We start from the raw sequence: 19,946 nt of genomic DNA, 5'->3' as shown, positions 1-19,946 counted from the left end.
TTCCTGTCTTTTCTACCAGGGTTTTAAACATCATCTGGCTGGAGATCAGACAGAACGTGTTGGATCCACCTTCCTACCAGGCAGTAAAGATGGAAATCTATCCTAATGTATCTTCAGGCTCTGTGGTCAGTACGTCAGTGAGAGAGGCGATTGGGATCCGTGCTCTGATCCTTACCTTCACAGTGTGTCCCATTCCCTCTGTAATAGGGTTTGCACTCACATCGATACGAACCATCGGAGTTCAGGCAGTGAGCGTTTGGGTCACACTGATTCATTACTGGGTCCGCACACTCATTGACATCTGTAAGCAGAGTAAAAAATGGACAACAGTGAACTGGAGGCTGAGTGGAAGAGTGAGAACCTGTAATAATCCCAGGCTGTCTGACTGCAGTTCAGCATGGCCCTGTCAAGGATATCATTGGACAAACTTTCAAAGTGACTGAAAAACTACAAATAATGAATAAAGGATTAATTATGGTGGAGAAATTAGAGTACAAGAGAAAGTTGGCTACAAATATAGAAACAAATATTTTGGTGGTAGTTTAACCGGAAAAATGACTATTCTTGATAATAAGAAATTACCAACAGTGAAGGAGGAAACAATTTATATTGTATGAGACAAGAGAGCTGATTGGTTGGCAAGGGGACACAGATTGGTGTAGGCGCTGCCATAGAGATTGCATCATGGAACAGTTAACCGCTGAGCTTTTTTCAAATTCAAGTCATGTAAATCGACTCAGATTGGCCAAAGCATTGCCATGAGGAATGAACCAAAGAATGGCTGATCCCTAAGCTTTTGTTCAGTTGAAAAAGGTGCGAATTGTGGACATGTTCCTTCTGTAAGCAACGGACAGGGTGCTGTGTATGAATACAAGTAGCTTTTAGCTCACATAAGCAAGTCTACACTGAGTGACTGACTGATAACCTTACATTTGTTTCCAGTGTAATTCTTTGCACTGTTCAGCATCTTATCACATCTAATGTTTGACATTAATTTTGCAAATGCTGGCTGGGTGGGTGCAGTCAGTACTTTGCCTACTGTGAACAGCTGAAGGGATGTGCTGTTTGATACAATCCGGCAGTCACTGGTACATTCCACCTCTCCATATGTGTGAAAAATCAGGCCTCAGTGTCAGTTACCTGTACAATTCCTCCCATCTCCAGTATGTCCAGCCTTACACACACATTGGAAAGAGCCGGGTATGTTCAAACAGGAGGCTGAGCTGTGACAGTCGTGGCTTCCGCTTTGACATTCATTCACATCTGAAGTTGAGAAGAAAGGAAGAGTTCATTGGAGGATTCCCAGCTTTGTCAATCTGAAACTTTTGACTATGACACATCGGAATTTGGACTCAAGACTAGTTTACAAAACAGATTCATGGATGGAAGAATCCCTGGGATTCATTGGGATAAGTATTGGAGAGAAAATTCCAACACACAGAAAGAATGGTCATTGATTGTGGCCATGGCAACTGAACATCAACTTGCGTGTAGATGGCAGCACTAACGTTCCGGTGGAAATTAGCAAACGTGACACCACTGTTTAAAAAAGGAGGTAGGCAGAAAGCGGGTAATTATAGGCCATGAGCTTAACTTCGGTAGTAGGGAAGATGCTGGAATCTATCATCAAGGAAGAAATAGCGAGGCATCTGGATGGAAATTGTCCCATTCGGCAGACGCAGCATGGGTTCATAAAGGGCAGGTCGTGCCTAACTAATTTAGTGGAAGTTTTTGAGGACATTACCAGTGCGGTAGATAACGGGGAGCCAATGGATGTGGTATATCTGGATTTTCCGGAAAGCCTTTGACAAGGTGCCACACAAAAGGTTGCTGCATACGATAAAGATGCATGGTATTAAGGGTAAAGTAGTAGCATGGATAGAGGATTGGTTAATTAATAGAAAGCAAAGAATGGGGATTAATGGGTGTTTCTCTGGTTGGCAATCAGTAGCTAGTGGTGTCCCTCAGGTGTTGGGCCCACAACTATTCACAATTTACATAGATGATTTGGAGTTGGGGACCAAGGGCAATGTGTCCAAGTTTGCAGACGACACTAAGATAAGTTGTAAAGCAAAAAGTGCAGAGGATACTGGAAGTCTGCAGACGAATTTGGATAGGCTAAGTGAATGGGCTTGGGTCTGGCAGATGGAATACAATGTTGACAAATGTGAGGTTATCCATTTTGGTAGGAATAACAGCAAAAGGGATTATTATTTAAATGATAAAATATTAAAACATGCGGCTGTGCAGAGAGACATGGGTGTGCTAGTGCATGAGTCGCAAAAAGTTGGTTTACAGGTGCACCAGGTGATTAAGAAGGCAAATAGAATTTTGTCCTTCATTGCTAGAGGGATGGAGTTTAAGGCTAGGGAGGTTATGCTGCAATTGTATAAGGTGTTAGTGAGGCCACACCTGGAGTATTGTGTTCAGTTTTGGTCTCCTTACTTGAGAAAGGACATAGAACATAGAAAATACAGCACAGAACAGGCCCTTCGGCCCACGATGTTGTGCCGAACCTTTGTCCTAGATTAATCATAGATTATCATTGAATTTACAGTGCAGAAGGAGGCCATTCGGCCCTTTGAGTCTGCACCAGCTCTTGGAAAGAGCACCCTACCCAAACTCAACACCTCCACCCAACACCAAGGGCAATTTGGACATTAAGGGCAATTTATCATTGGCCAATTCACCTAACCCGCACATCTTTGGACTGTGGGAGGAAACCGGAGCACCCGGAGGAAACCCACGCAGACACGGGGAGGACGTGCAGACTCCGCACAGACAATGACCCAAGCTGGAATCGAACCTGGGACCATGGATCTGTGAAGCAATTGTGCTATCCACAATGCTACCGTGCTGCCCTTAAGAACAAATAAATCTACACTATATCATTTTACCGTAATCCATGTACCTATCCAACAGCTGCTTGAAGGTCCCTAATGTTTCCGACTCAACTACTTCCACAGGCAGTGCATTCCATGCCCCCACTACTCTCTGGGTAAAGAACCTACCTCTGATATCCCTCCTATATCTTCCACCTTTCACCTTAAATTTATGTCCCCTTGTAATGGTGTGTTCCACCTGGGGAAAAAGTCTCTGACTGTCTATCTATTCCCCTGATCATCTTATAAACCTCTATCAAGTCGCCCCTCATCCTTCTCCGCTCTAATGAGAAAAGGCCTAGCACCCTCAACCTTTCCTCGTAAGACCTACTCTCCATTCCAGGCAACATCCTGGTAAATCTTCTTTGCACCTTTTCCAGAGCTTCCACATCCTTCCTAAAATGAGGCGACCAGAACTGTACACAGTACTCCAAATGTGGCCTTACCAAAGTTTTGTACAGCTGCATCATTACCTCATGGCTCTTAAATTCAATCCCTCTGTTAATGAACGCGAGCACACCATAGGCCTTCTTCACAGCTCTATCCACTTGAGTGGCAACTTTCAAAGATGTATGAACATAGACCCCAAGGTCTCTCTGCTCCTCCACAATGCCAAGAACTCTACCGTTAACCCTGTATTCCGCATTCATATTTGTCCTTCCAAAATGGACAACCTCACACTTTTCAGGGTTAAACTCCATCTGCCACTTCTCAGCCCAGCTCTGCATCCTATCTATGTCTCTTTGCAGCCGACAACAGCCCTCCTTACTATCCACAACTCCACCAATCTTCGTATCGTCTGCAAATTTACTGACCCACCCTTCAACTCCCTCATCCAAGTCATTAATGAAAATCACAAACAGCAGAGGACCCAGAACTGATCCCTGCGGTACACCACTGGTAACTGGGATCCAGGCTGAATATTTGCCATCCACCACCACTCTCTGACTTCTATCGGTTAGCCAGTTCGTTATCCAACTGGCCAAATTTCCCACTATCCCATGCCTCCTTACTTTGTGCAGAAGCCTACCATGGGGAACTTTATCAAATGCCTTACTAAAATCCATGTACACTACATCCACTGCTTTACCTTCATCCACATGCTTGGTCACCTCCTCAAAGAATTCAATAAGATTTGTAAGGCAAGACCTACCCCTCACAAATCCGTGCTGACTATCCCTAATCAAGCAGTGTCTTTCCAGATGCTCAGAAATCCTATCCTTCAGTACCCTTTCCATTACTTTGCCTACCACCGAAGTAAGACTAACTGGCCTGTAATTCCCAGTGACATACTGGCACTGAAGGGTGTGCAGAGGAGATTCACTAGGTTAATCCCAGAGCTGAAGGGGTTGGATTACGAGGAGAGGTTGAGTAGACTGGGACTGTACTCATTGGAATTTAGAAGGATGAGGGGGGATCTTATAGAAACATATAAAATTATGAAGGGAATAGATAGGATAGATGCGGGCAGGTTGTTTCCACTGGCGGGTGAAAGCAGAACTAGGGGGCATAGCCTCAAAATAAGGGGAAGTAGATTTAGGACTGAGCTTAGGAGGAACTTCTTCACCCAAAGGGTTGTGAATCTATGGAATTCCTTGCCCAGTGAAGCAGTAGAGGCTCCTTCATTAAATGTTTTTAAGATAAAGCTAGATAGTTTTTTGAAGAATAAAGGGATGAAGGGTTATGGTGTTCGGGCCGGAAAGTGGAGCTGAGTCCACAAAAGATCAGCCATGATCTCATTGAATGGTGGAGCAGGCTCGAGGGGCCAGATGGCCTACTCCTGCTCCTAGTTCTTATGTTCCTATGTTCTAACATAGTCAATTATTTTGAGTTTTACAAGAGAGAACATCACACATAATTTGAAGTTATACTTGAAAAGACAACAATGGAACGGTGGCTATAGGTTTCAAAGAGGTAAGCCTGACAACTGTCATAGTAGAGGGTTGAAAGGTGGAGAGGTTTGGAACTTAGGCAGAGGAAACTATGACCCCATTATTGAGGCAAAGGAAATCATCAAGACACAAGAGGGTAGAATGGGAGGAACGCAGATTCGCAAATTGCTGGAGGAAGATTCACACATTTGGAAGGTTCAAGCCATGGGCAGGTTTAACCTTAAAAATAATATTTTAAACTTGAGGCGCTACAGAATTGACGATCCATAGCAGGTCTTCGAGTAGAGGGGTTGATGGGAGGACAGGACTTGGTGCAAGGCCATTGGTGCCACATAGTGAACACCGAGCTGTTCCCAGCATTATCCATCCATTAAAGTGTGCTCAGCAAATTTCCGCATGTGTGGGATCCTCACAATCTCCTGTAGCAAAGTTTTCACCTCTGATTTTATGCATTTCTTTGTTCAACAAGAGATTTCCTTTTCACTGGACATCCATGTTGAAACAATAACACATGTCAGGAGTTGGACACCCCTCACCCCTGACAATAAATAATTTGCAATTCCTCAGAGACTGACTCTGTATGTGTCTAAATGCAGCAAGAGGTGCACAATATCCAGACTTGGGCTTATCAGTGGCAGATAGTGATTGTGTCATACATCCCAAAAGAGAGAGTCGAACGACCTCCCCGTTGGACATTCCATGGTACCACCATTAACAACCCTCTGTGTGAATAGATTGCTCATTTTGCTGTTAATTCTTCGGGAATTAATTTTAAATCTGTGACTGTGATCCATTTGCGAAGGAAACAATTTGTGTCTATTTACTGAGCAAAATCTCTCATCATTTTGCTGAGCTCCACTCGGTCTCCCCCTTAACATTTCCTCACCTAATGAGAACAATCCCAGCCTCTCCAATCACATCATGTAACTGAAATCCCTCATCCCTGGTATAATCTTGGAAAACCACCTCTGGACCCTCTCCCAGACCCTGATATCATCTCTAAAATGTGATGCCCAGAATTGTTCTCAATATTCCAGTGGAGGCTGAACCAAAGATTTCTAAAAACTTGTGTCAATTAAGAATTGTTTCGGTCTTATCACATGGCTTCAGTGATCTCATGTGGGCGGAGCTGGGCTGTGGCTCTGTGAGTTTTACTTTCGCTTTGAATTTTGGACTGGTTTGAACTGCACAGGTTGAAACAAGAGTCTCTCTATCTTCATTTTAAAAAACTGTTCCCAGACTGCTTGGTAACTTAAAGATAATTGCTTTCTGGAGGGAATTCAAACCTGCTGTTTGAAAAGGGGAACAGAGTATCAATGACAAGTCTTATACCAGTAAGAATGCCATGTGCAAGGCCACACCTTTGGAAAGGTGTTTCTGGTTTTACTTGGATTTTGTTATTGAATTAGAACAGTTAAGGGGGAATTCATTGAGGGTTATACATAGATTATTGTAGCTGTGTGGGGTCTTTGTGTTTGTAATTGATAAAAGTTCTTGCTGTGTGTGTTTATACAAATGTTAACTAAATTCTGAGAATAAAGCTTGTTTTTAGATTAAAAGCACCTAAAACGTACATTGAATAACACCTGAAAGGCTGGCTCTTGTGCTCATCCCAGACAAATTCGACAAACAGTTATAGGTCAGGTGAACTCCATAATATACTTTGCAGTTTTCTAAGCCCTGGCCCCATAACACTTGGCACGAGGTGCTTGTTTTATATTCAATGAGCCTACTAATGAATTTAAATATTGCAGCCTTTCTTTTAACCACCTTCATAACTTTCCCTGGCACTGTGAAAGGTTTAAGAATTTTACACCGCCATTCATTCCACTTGTGAACCGAAACAACATTTTAAACCTTTAAGTTATGTTGCTTTTAAATGTTGGTTGTACCAAAGTGCATCACTTCATATTTCTCCAAAATAGATTGCATCCGCCAGCTGTCTGCAAAGATCACCAGCCTGTCCATTATCTCCTGAAGACTATTATTATCCCGCTCACTCAATACCAAGTTGTCAAGTTTTGTAGTACACTTAATCCAAAATTATACTCCCAGATCTAAATGCACGTCAATTACTATGCGAAAATCGATGTTCGAACACTGACCCCTGGGGGACTCCTTTGCATTCTTCTCTGCGGTCAGAATCCCATCGATTGACCATCACTCACTGACACTTCTTCCTTTACCAACTACTCACCCAAGTTACAACCATTCCTTTCATACCATTTGCTGCTATTTCCTAAATATCGGTTACATGGTTACTTCATCATACAGTTCATGAAAGTCCATATATACATCTGTTGCTGCACCATCATCAACCCTCACTGTTACTACACCGAGGAACTCAAGCAGGTTAGCCAGACACAATATGCCATTTACACATCTCTGCTGGCTGTCCCTCGTTAAAGCACAATATTTAAAGTGAGTCTAAAATAGGAATATTTTTCTTTGGGAAAATTCAGTGTCAGTTACCTGTACAATTCCTCCCATCTCCAGTATGTCCAGCCTTACACACACATTGGAAAAAGCCAGGGCTGTTGAAACAGGAGGCTGAGCTGTGACAGTCGTGGCTTCCACTTTGACATTCATTCACATCTGAAGTTGAGAAGAAAGGAAGAGTTCATTGGGGGATTCTCAACTTTGTCAATCTTAACATACACCCAGATATTAGGCTTGCGCATTGTATAAAAAAACAGATTCATGGATGATTCTGGACAGAATAATCCCTGGAATTCACTGGGAAAAGATTGGAAGAGAATATTGAAACACAGAGCAAGAATGTATGATTGATTTGTGACCATGGCAACCATACAACTTGTTCTAGATGCCTTTAACAGAGTCAATCATTTCAAGCTTCACAGGAGAGAATATCACATCAAATTTGACATTGAGTCTTTTAGGCGACAATAAGATGGATGGCAAAACATTTAAAAGAGGTCAGCCTAACAAGTGTCATGGTGGAGTATTGAGAGGTGAAGTGGGAGGATAGAACCATTGAATTGCTACAGTGCAGAAGTAGGTCATTCGGTCCATCAAATCTGCACTGACTCTCAGAAAGAACACTCTACCTAGGCCCACTGCCCCGCAACCCCGCTGTCATGTGAGAGTACCTTTAAGAAATAGGTGTTTATAAATGGGTGTGTACATAAATATCTGTAGTGAGAGTACCTTTAAGAAATGGGTGTTTATTACTGCAGTGACGTCAGAGAGTGGGTGGAGCTGGGCTGTCTGTCAGCTTTTTACTTTCGCTTTAGACTTTTTGCTGCAGGGTGGGTTTGGTTTCATTTTAGTTTTGGAGAAGCTGTAATCACAGCAGGATGTGTGAGAATCTCTGCAAGCTTATGAATGTCCATTTGCTGGTTTCAACGTGGTAACTGTTCTCAGCGGTGAAGTTAAACCTGAGGTGCTTCTGTTAAAGGTTTTGTTTTAAGTCTTATGGATGTTAAAAGGAAAGCTCAAGGGTTACTTAGTGTTGTATTCTTTGGGGATTATATTTGAATTGATGGTTGCTAAGATGTTCACTGTATGTTTTAAAAAGGTTAACTTGAGTTCATAGAATAAACATTGTTTTGCTTTAAAAAATACTTTTCCATTTCTGCTGTAGCACACCTGTACAGTGGGCCGTGTGCTCCCCATACCACAATCTATTAAAAGTTGTGGGTCAGGTGAACTCTATGATACACTTTGGGGTTCTCTAAACCCTGGCCCATAACAAATTGGGGGCTCAAGGGGGATAAAAGTCTATCTATTGGATTGGCTTAGTGAACTTCAAGACAGTGGGGATTGAACATATTGTGGTTGTTTTTCAGGTGTGGTATTCCAGTTTAAGTGGGGAGTGAGTTGTGGACAATGGCTCTTTGATAGGCTCTGAATTTTTTTGGGGTGGAGACGGTCACACGCAGTACCTTAAGGACAGAGACTAAAAACAGACTGTTAAAGTTGGCAAAAACATTGCAGTTAACATTACCTGCCAAAATGCTAAAAGATGAGGTAATTATGGCAGTGGATAAGCATTTAAAGTGGCCTGAGATACAGTTTGACTCATTGGAAATGACAAAAATTCAGTTACAAATGAAACAAATGGAACATGAGAAAGAATTAAAGCAGCTTGAATACGAAAGAGAGGAAACAGAGAGAGAAGAAAGGAAAACAGAAAGAATAGCCCTATCAGAACAAAAAGAAAGAGAAAGGGAGATAAGATCAGGGAAAAAGACAAAGAGAGAGAGTTTGAACTTCAGAAAATGGCCATGAAACATGACAGTCAGTTAAAATTGGTAAATGTAAAGGGAAACGTACAGTTGGATGATACATGTGAGTATTACTGATTCAAACAAAGCTAATAGGTAGAGCTAGTGAAGTGTTTGCATCACTACCGGAGGAGGTATTTGGGATGTATGAGGAAGTGAAAAAATCCATCTTAGGTGCATATGAACTGGTGCCTGATGCCTACAGACAAAGGTTTAGAAATTTAAGGAAAGACTTTGGTCAAAAATACATGGAGTTTGAAAGGATCAAACAGAGTAATTTTGATAGGTGGATAAGGGCTTTGAAAATAGACCAAACGTATGAAGCTCTCAGAGAAATTATACTTTTGGAGGAGTTTAAAAATTCAATTCCTGATGTAGTGAGAACTCATGTGGAAGAGCAGAGGGTTAAAACTGCGAAGTTAGGGCAGCACGGTGGCACAGTGGTTAGCATTGTTGCCTACAGAGCTGAGGACCCTGGTTTGAATCCCGGCCCTGGGTCACTGTCCTTGTGGAGTTTACACATTCTCCCAGTGTCTGCGTGGGTTTCGCCCCCACAACCCAAAAGATGTGCAGGATAGGTGGATTGGCCACGCTAAATTGCCCCTTAATTGGAAAAAATAATTGGGTACTCCAAATTTTTTTATTTTTTTTTAAACTGGAAGGTTAGCAGCAGAAATGGCAGATGATTATGAATTAGTTCATAAATCAAAGCTTGGTTTCCGACATCAGTTTCGGGGGACATGAGAAATACTCAAGTGGTAAAGGTAAAGGTGATCTGATGGGAGATAATAAGGAGAGTGTACCTCAGATTAAAAAAGAAATCCAGGAGGGTGGAAGAGACATGAAAAATTTCAAATGTTTTCACTGTAATAAACTAGGCCATGTAAAGTCACAGTGTTGGTGGTTGACGAAAAGCACTGGGAAGGCTGATGTGGTAAAACAGGATAAGGGTTTGTTAAAGTGGTAAAGGAAAGCCCAAGTGAAGCAAAGGAGGTGCAAAAGATTGTACAGCCTGATCAAGAGGTGATTGATAAGAAGGTGCCAGATCTCTTTAAAGAATTTACTTGTGTGGGTAAAGTTTACTCATGTGTATCAGGCGGAGCAGGTAAAGAAGTCACAATTTTAGAGATACGGGAGCTAGTCACGCTTTGATGGTAAGAGATGAGGAGTTATGTAGTTTGGGAAGAATATTGCCAGAACAGGAGGTAATATGTGGAATTCAGGGTGAGAAGAGTAGTGTTTCATTATATAAGGTAAGGTTGGAAAGTCCAGTGAAGAGTGGTGAAGTGGTAGTAGGAGTAATAGAGAAACTATCTTGTCCAGGAATACAGTTTATCTTGGGTAATGAAGATTCAAGATCTTCATCTTGAAGTTTGCAGGTGGGAGTGATGCCTACTGTGGTTGATAAGCCAATAGAAAATCAGGCAACTGAAGTGTTGAAGGACGAATATCCTGGGATTTTTCCGGATTGTGTAGTAACAAGGTCGCAAAGTTACATGTTAAAACAAGAGGAGAAATCAAAGTGAAGATGAAGTTGAAGTGCAATTATCAGAAACAATTTTTGATCAGATGGTTGAAAAAGAACAAGAACAGGTGGAGGATGAGGCAGATATTTTTAGTTCAGGAAAATTGGCGGAGTTACAACAGAAAGATGTAGAAATAAAATGGATGCATCAGAAAGCATACATGGAAGAGGAATCTGAGAGTATACCAGAGTGTTATTACCGTAAAAGTCTTGATGAGAAAATGGAGACCTTTACATATGCAGACAGATGAAAAGTGGGCAGAAGTTCATCAAGTAGTATTGCCGGTAGGGTATAGAAAGGAGGTGTTGTGAGTTGCACATGAGGTACCAATGGGAGGTCATTTGGGAATAAGGAAAACTCAAGCTAAAATACAAAAACATTTTTATTGGCCTGGACTACATAAAGATGTATTTCAATTTTGTCAATCATGTCACACATGTCAAGTGATAGGGAAACCTCAAGCAGTGATAAAACCAGCACCCTTAATACCCATTCCAGCATTTGAGGAAATTTTACAAGGGTCCTAATTGATTGTGTAGGACCGCTTCCTAAAACGAAAAGTGGGAATCAATATCTTTTGACTATAATGGATGTGTCTACTAGGTTTCCAGAGGCCATTCCAGTACGTAATATTACAGCTAAGAAGATTGTGGAGGAGTTACTTAAATTCTTTATTAGATATGGACTACCCACAGAAATACAATTGGATCAAGGATCAAATTTTACCTCATGGTTATTCAAAGATGTTATGGATGGCTTAGGAAGAAAACAATTTAAATCAACTGCATACCATCCAGAATCGCAGGGAGCGTTAGAAAGGTGGCATCAGACATTAAAGACAATGCTGAGGGCTTATTGTCACGATTATCCAGAGGATTGGGATAAAGAAATTCAATTCGTACTGTTTGCAATTAGGGATGCACTTAATGAGTCAACCAAATTCAGTCTTTCTGAACTAATTTTTGGTCATGAGGCAAGAGGACCACTTAAATTGATTAAGGAGAAATTGGTGAGTGAGAAATCAGAAATTACATTATTGGATTACGTGTAAATTTTAGGGGACGATTAAATAGAGCAGGTGAATTGGCTGGACGACATTTAAAAGTTGCACAAAATGTGATGGAATGGGTAGCGGACGAGAAATCCAAAGTTTGTAGTTTTGCCAGTGGAGATAAAGCTTTAGTATTGTTACCAGTGGTAGGTGAACCTTTAAAAGCAAGGTTTTGTGGACCTTATCAGATTGAAAGGATATTAAGTGAGGTGAATTATGTGGTTAAAAACACCAGATTGAAGGAAGATTCACCGAATGTGTCACATGAATATGCTTAAAAGGTACTTTGAAAGTGAAGGAGAGAAAAAGGAGGAGGTTTTAATGATTCTAACTCAAAGTGACGAACCAAATCCAGATGACTGTGAATTTGACATACCTCAAATTAAATTGGAAAACGAGGATGTTCTTAAAACTTGGGATAAATTATTGAGTTACCTTCCAGAGGAAAAACGGACTGACCTGAAAGAGTTATTGCTATCACATGAGCAAGTTTGTGGAGATAAATTGGGAAGTACTAAAATAGCTATACATGATGTAGATGTGGGAAATGCTGTTCCAATCAAACAACATCCATATAGACTTAACCCTTTAAAATTGGCGCAGGTTAACAAAGAAATTGAGAGTATGCTTAAAAAGGGCATAATTGAAGTGGGTTGCAGCCAATGGAGCTCACCCATAGTGATGGTACCTAAACCAGACAGTACCCAATGGTTGTGTGTGGATTATAGAAAGGTGAATGCAGTTACAAGAACTATCCTATCCCACGTTTGGAGGATTGCATTGAGAAAGTGGGACAATCAGGTTTTATTTCCAAATTGAATTTACTTAAAGGTTACTGGCAGGTACCTTTATCCGAAAGGGTGAAGGAGATTTCAGCTTTTGTGACTCCAGATGGTATATACCAATTCAAAGATATGCCATTTGGCATGAAAAACTCCCCAGCCACATTTCAACGGTTAACTAAAAAAGTTGTTTCAGGATTACCCAATTGTGCGGTGTACATCGACGATCTGGTAATTTCCAGCCAGACATGGGAAGAACGTTTAAAACGTCTGATGGAGTTAATCTATCGACTTAAGGAGGCGGGTTTGGTGGTAAACCTAGCCAAAAGTGAATTTGGAAAAGCCCAAGTCACTTTCCTTGGCCATACAATTGGACAGGAGCAAATGGTCACAAGGGATGTGAAACCAACAGTTATTGAGGAGTTTCCGATACCCTCAAGACGAAGGGAAATAATGCGATTTCTTGGTATTAGTAGATTTGATCGAACATTTGTGAAAACGTTTTGTAGCGTGGTTGCTCCACTGGTGTAACACTGAACCTCACAGCACAGGAAGCTCCCACTCTCTATCCCTGCTCTGTACTGAGTTCCTGAGCACGATTAGGGCAGCAGTTGGTCTCCACCCCCTCTGGACTGGAAGGGAAAATCATCAATAGTTCCGACTCCTGACCGGTACCCAGTTACTCCTGCTGGAAAGTGTGTGTAAACACAGAGCGAGGACAGGATCAGACCCAGTTGTGATGTCCCACTGTGGACACTCAGTGTTTATGACAATTGCTCCTTGTTTAGTGATGTCTGTGTAACTGTACCACAGCAAGGGCAGAATCAATGGCATCAGGAGGAGATTCAGCTTGTGAAGGGGAGGGAACATCAATGAGCCATACTGTGTGATCTCTTGGAGCATGGCTTTTCCAAATCATTTAGCAGGTTCAGATTACATTTCAACAATTCAAATCCTTGTTTCCAATTGGATCCAAAATGGATTCAGGGGCAATTAGTGAGTGAAAATGTATTGATAACAAGGAGATGTGAGGGACCCCTCCACTCACTCCAGATATATCTGTTTTTCTGAATCCCATGCTCCAATGCTGGATATCATTAGCTGATAGGCTCCGATATCCTCACTAAGTAATAATTCTTCATGTCTGAATGCTACCTGTTTGGACATGGTGAGGGTCACCGTTCATGTGAAGGTTTACATCATCAGGAAAGCAAACTCCAGAACTCACACCCTGCTGCCACCCATGTCCTGGTTTGCTTTGGAACTTGACCCAATCTCCAGTCCTATATCGAAGCAGTAACTTCAGTTCATTCCCCAGTGGGGTCGATGATTCCCATCACACACCTGTACAGACAGATCCATTCCAGGTGTAGCCAGTCACACAGGAGCATCTGAAGCTTCCGTCCTGCTGGGTACAGGAGGCATTGGGTCCACACGGATTGTTCACACACACGTCAATAACTGCAGATAGGAATGAAATGAGATGTTCAGAGAAATCACAAGATAGGTGGTAAAATGAATTTTTGTAAAGAACATGGGCTGGATTCTCCGATTCTGAGACTAAGTGCTGACACCGGTGTGGGGACGTTGGCCTTTTACGACTGAGAAAATGGAGCAAAACGGCCACCGAGCCCCTGTCTGGTGCGGGTCCAGCAGCCAGGCAGCGTAAAGCCCCCGGCACTAGCTGCCGATACGGCTGGAGAATTGGCGCCTCCATGGCCGTGCATGTGTACAGCGGCGGCCTGCAGAGGCCTCTCCGTGCAGCATGGCACTGGCCCCACGTGGACCCGGCCTACCAAATAATGACCCCCTTTGGCCAGGCTCGCCACTCCTGGATCACCTCCACCTGTGCCCCCATCCCCCGCCAAAGCCCTCCCCACGCGGATCGGCTCCCCCCTCGACTGTGGTGGCGCTGAGCTCAGTCCGCAGCCGCCACGCCGAATTCCCGACAAAAAATAGCACACGTGCCCTGTCGTGATCTCTATGTGCATGTACATAAAGGGTTAATGTGTAATCAGCAGCACCAGATGATCACTAGAGGACCGGATCAACAGGGGTTTAAAAGCAACCGAATTGTGCCTCTCTCGCTCTCCTTTGGGTGCACTGTGACCAGGACAGGAGTATAAGATTAGCTCAGATGGTTAGTGTAGTTGAACATACTTACTCTAGTTAGATCTTGTTGACCTTATCACTAGTATTAATATTAAAGTAAAGAACTCACGCAATTATTGTTATAGTTACTCAATAAACCTTTTGTTACTACTGGACGAGTTCGAGTCGTCTTCATCGAGATTCAGAAAACCTCATCAGCAACCAAGGTTTGAGTAAAACACATATTACACTCAGTAGTATATCAAAACACACAGCGAAGTGCAATAGAAGATGGTACAGGAGCGTAATAAAAGATGCCATCGGGAACTCGGCCCATCAGGGGCGGAGCATCGGGGGGAGGGCCTCAGGTAACGCCCTGAGGCCATCCATACGGTGTGTCGCATACTCCTAGAGTATGCCGTTTTGGAGGGGGCGGAGCATCGCAAAAGTGGCGGCACGCCCGATTTTGGCACCAACGTGAATTCTCCAACCGATCGCTGAAGCGATTCCGGCGTCAGAGACCGGAGAATCCTGCCCATCAATATCAAAGGAAGATACAAGCAATTTCAGGAAGAAAACTTAAACCTGGTGCCTTTGAAATACACCAGGCAGCTCTCATCATTTCAGAGGGAGGGTTGTGGAACCCTCTGATCCCCCTGTACTAATTTAGAATGTCAGAGTGCCTATAGCTCAGTATGAGGCCATTCAGCCCACTGAGCCTGTCCTAGCTCCCTGGAATAGAATGGTGACTACCACACCGGCATTAGGCTGTGGGGCCCTTTATCTTTTCCCCTGTCGCCCTGCAATATATTTCCCTTCAGTTGTTTACCCAATTCTGTTTGGAGGGCATCATTGAATCTGCATTGAATTAACACGTCAATTGCTGCTAAACTAATGTTCATTAATGTTCACCATTATTTGTCCCCACATTTTACCAGCCTGTTTACAGCCTCTTGAAGTCTATCACCATCCTCCCCATGGTCCAATAAATTACCACATTTCACATGATCCACAAAATTCTGACATTGTTACCTGTACAGTCCAGTACAAGTCATTCATTTATATCAGGAAAAGCAGTGGTCCCAGTACAGATCCCTGAGAAACCCCTCTATATACCTTCCTGCAATCGATAAAACAATCTTTCATCATTACTCTGTTTCCTGTTACTCAACTGCAACATCCTCATCAACCCTCTCAGATATCACAGAGAAAAACTCCAAAACAAAGCCTGACCAATCTGCTTGCTGCTCCGCTTCATTGCTTCATTTTCCATTTTCGATCCAAAAATGGGTTCTGAGGCTCTGACACCATTCAGGGTTCATACACCTCCCAGCAGCTTATAATTCAGAATGGGATCATTTCTCCCTTCCAATAGCCCAGCTGGTCCAGCCGGGGTGTAGACGGGGCATCCAGACCAGACCAGGAAGGTGACAGGGATTGACTGAAACCTACTCTCCGAGTTCGTAATTTCATCACCATTGATACCAAGACATGGAAATGAGACATTTTTCTCAGGGAATAGTGCATGTCAGTTGTAGGATTCTTTTCCTCTACAGATGGTTAATTACATAGAATGTTTGCAATACTTACAGCTTTTTGTTTTAAAATATAGCATTGAACCCAGTTGCTCTCCACCAAGGGATGTTTTCACAGAAACATTGACAAGGTATGGAGTTGACTCATTCAGATCTGTTAAAGGGAAATAACCAGATAGATTGATGACTAGGGTCCCATGTTAAAGTGGCGACCGATACAAGGTCAATTATCATAGAATTATAGAATCCCGATAGTGCACAAGGAAGCTGGAATTGAACCTGGGTCTTTGGCGCTGTGAGGCAGCAATGCTCACCATTGCGCTACAGCACTGTCCAAATAACGAAAGACAAAAGATGAAATGAGTGCAACATTATTTACACAGCGTCTGTTTACGATCTGGAATGTGCTGCCTGAGAATGTGATGGTGTTTAACAGGGGAATTGTAATGTGATCAACACTTGCACAGCTGTAAGCTGAACCATCCATGTGGCTGATAGTGGCTGGAGCTCTTCATGTAGATGGACCAGCTCCTCTATTCCCCCTTTGCTAAAGCATATTTTCTCCAGTCAAATACCCTCACTGGTATCTTAAGCTTTGCATGGCTAGAATTTCTTTTGTGTTTGATATAGATTAGATTGTGCCCACTTCCTCTGAAATTGCCTCATTCGCATTGTTCTACCCTGCAATGAAACTCTACATTGACCATTAAAATTTCAATCGGGAATCTCCGTTGGGAATTCCACACATGATTTTCTGAACTCCTACAGCGGGAGCGATTCAGTAGCCCCGTCGTGCTTGACTTGGTGTTGGTGCAAGGTCATTGAAACTCCCGAGAGACCTCTCACGGGATTTGCGATGCCCAAAACACCCTGTGAGATTTCACGGAATCTCGCGAGATTCCGGAATCTGGACCTTGCCCTCACTCGGCCATTAAGTTCATTTAAATATGCATTTGCGGATTCTCCCGGCACCGGGGATCTAACGGCCCCGCCTGGGAGACCCCGCAAAGGCGCTGTTTAGTACTAGTTTCCAAAAACGACCAGTCATAATGGCACCTGGGGGGAGGGCGGGGGGGGGGGGGGGGGGGGGTATTAGAGACCCCCAAAATGGTCGGGGACAAAGCAGGCTGGCTCTCCCACTAGCACCCAGGCACCTTGGTATTGCCAGCCTGGCACTGCCAGGGTGGCACAGCCTGGCTGTCAGGGTACTACCAGCGTGCCAGGCTAACAGTAGCAGGGTGCCTGGTTGTCACTACCAGGGATTGGGCCAATAGGGGGGGGCCTTGCCAGGTGGAGTGGAGTTGGGGGGGGGGGGTGTTCCTGGGGGCCTCTCCGATGTTGGGGCTGGTGAAAACAGGGGGTTGCGGAAAGGCAGGGTGGAGGGGTTGGATCAAATGGCTCCACAATCTGCGAGGAGCCTTTCCTGCTGGGCTCGCCATCAGGAAATTACTCAAGTGCAGACTCGGTGGAGAGAAACACCCGGTGGACAAAAGAAACGACAGAGTGCTGTTGAACAGCGGGGTGATTCTTAGCGCTGCATCCATTGAGTGACAACCCCTTAAACACGCCCTAAACCGGACACAGATATTTTTCCATTGAATTGCACCCAATCATTTACCTTCATCTGGCTCCAAAGTAAAGTGATGATGCTACCAATAGATTTGTCTCTAAACCCATATGTCCTCCCCCACAATGAGAGTACGAGTCACAGGTCATCGACACTCTAACTTTCTACCTTTTTAATGATCTTTAGATCAATAATTTCTCAGCCTCAACGCGTACAAATTTGAGGAAGCCCCACACTGCCTTTACCCTGGTCTTGCCAGGACACCCTCACACCCTCCTCACCCACCCCCCTGTCAAAGTCCCCTTATTTGGTTCCTCAGAGTTATTCACACTGACTTTACCTGTGAGGGTCAGACTGGTATTTGGAGGGAAAACAATTATATTCTTCATGGGTCTGTCACTGCCAGAGGGCCCATAGTCAATGGAGTAGGACAAAACCTGGGCGGCATCGGAGGTGGGTGGATCCCAGCTGATCACAGCGGTAGATGAGGTTATGTGGGAAACCTGCACGTTGCTGAGGAATCTCGAAGCTGTCAATAAAACAAAGCTTCAGTTAAATTGAGGGAAGCATTTCAGTTTTCCAACAGTGAGAGAGGGTCAATCTTACACTAATATTATCATTTGTGAATACATACATGGGAGAGTTGTGACATTAAGAGACTGGGAGCGGAGTGTCCAATTAAAGGGAGAGTGACACTCTACGGACACGGTGTAAGTTGTGTCTGGTTCCAACCCTGAAAAGAAAGACCCAACATTAAATAGAATTACCAGAATACTGTGATAATAATTCACACATGTTATTTAGCAGGAGTATATTTCTCCAGATTTGCTTCTTAACCTCCTTTTCCTGATTCAGGATTTACACCTCGGTCATGTCAACCACAACCATTTTTGGGCAGTCCGATTGGTCGTTGCTGATCTTGAGTGCTGAGTACCACCCGAGCAGGGACTCAGTTGTTTCTTTGCCCTCATCGGGAAGACCCCGCTCTGCTCATTGTCAATGCAGGAAGAAGACAAGCAAATCTGGCCGCCTATTTTAAATGCAACCTACATCTTTGGGGTCCTCGTGGCCCTCACCCCACCTCCAAAGGACTTGCCACCCCCAGTCCAATCACTAGCACGGACAACCTGGCACCCAGGCCACTTGGCACTGCCAACCTGGCACCCTGGAGGTGCCTGTGCCAGCCTGGCAGTGCCACCGGGCACTATGGCAGTGTGCAGGTGACACTGCCTGGGTGCCCAGGTGGCACAGTTAAGCTGCCAAAATGGCAGTGATAATGTGCCATGGTATCAGTGGCGGTGCCAGGATACCACCCTGCCCAGAGCCTGACACCCCAAGGGCCTCCAGTGGTTTGGGAGACCTTCCCAGATGCCATTACGCCCGGTCCACATTTGTGTGACCCAGTGCTAAACGACGCAATGGAGAGGCCTCCTAAGCATGAGCATTAGTTACCCTGCTTTGGGAGAATCTGGTGTAGACATATTCAAATATTAACATTAAATATGTTAATCTGGATGTTGCACAGCGAGCGCGAGATCAGATCACGACGTGTTACAAGCATCTTAAATCACTGGAGTTGCAACTCACGAAATTTAACGGCTTTGTTATATCACTGAGTTGGGCGCGATGAGGTCATTAGATCGCGCCCCCAATATCTCCCCACATCGCTGAGAGCTGATTGCCTTCACTTCTTACCTGTGATCAGTGACTCTGTATTGGCTGAGGCGAGGCTGACAGTGTGGACAGTGCTGGGTCTCCCAATGCTGTAGTAGTGCAGACTGCAGTCCCTCAGAGCACTCACACTCTGAAGCGGGGCCCACGAGATCGCAGCACTGGTGGTGGAGATGGATGTTAAACTCAGACTCCCGGGAATAATTTCTAAAGACCAAAACAAAAAGTCGTTAATCTCAAGTCTTCCATGCGACCACTGCAGGAACGGCTCATGGCTACAAAGGAAATCATTATTTTCAGGATCACCTTTTAAAAACCAGGAAATAATGAAAGTTTTTCTGAAATTTGTTTTCATTTATCCTGTTCCAGAGGCTCTTTCAAATACTGATGTTATTTTGTCTGTTGTTGCTGCTTCTCTTAGCCTGCAGTCTATTGTCAGATTCTCTCAGTTAAATAAAATGTTTGAGACTGAAGCCGTCGGTCCCAGAGCAGGAACTTTCATTCGAATGAAATTTCCATGATTATATTAACTGAGGAATCACCATGTTCTACACACTATTAAATTTATCCCTGTTCTGAATAATCCTCATTCAGTCCTGACTCGAGCCAAATTTCGACCAATCTCCTTCTTAGTATGGTGGTGCAGTGCTTAGCATTGTTGCTTCACAGCTCCAGGGTCCCAGTTTCAATTCCCGTCTTGGG

General features: G+C 43.7%; 1 protein-coding gene across 1 annotated transcript in view; it reads right to left on the bottom strand.

The window, feature by feature from the left end:
- LOC140395956 (uncharacterized) overlaps window positions 1–15,651 on the bottom strand; it is a 193,072-nt gene extending 177,421 nt beyond the window's left edge. Inside the window, exons 1-5 of the mRNA XM_072483985.1 lie at window positions 15,588–15,651; window positions 13,725–13,841; window positions 7,247–7,369; window positions 1,141–1,263; window positions 176–301 (exon numbers count right to left, since the gene is read on the bottom strand). Of these exons, the coding sequence (XP_072340086.1) occupies window positions 176–301; window positions 1,141–1,263; window positions 7,247–7,369; window positions 13,725–13,841; window positions 15,588–15,651 (553 nt within the window). The remainder of the gene's footprint in view (window positions 1–175; window positions 302–1,140; window positions 1,264–7,246; window positions 7,370–13,724; window positions 13,842–15,587) is intronic.
- Window positions 15,652–19,946: the final 4,295 nt, after the last annotated feature.

Source organism: Scyliorhinus torazame, chromosome 19, assembly GCF_047496885.1.
Source record: "Scyliorhinus torazame isolate Kashiwa2021f chromosome 19, sScyTor2.1, whole genome shotgun sequence".
In the NCBI taxonomy this organism is placed as follows: domain Eukaryota; kingdom Metazoa; phylum Chordata; class Chondrichthyes; order Carcharhiniformes; family Scyliorhinidae; genus Scyliorhinus; species Scyliorhinus torazame.
The sequence above is the reverse complement of the archived record's forward strand: the minus strand, read 5'-3'. Positions and strand labels throughout refer to the sequence as shown.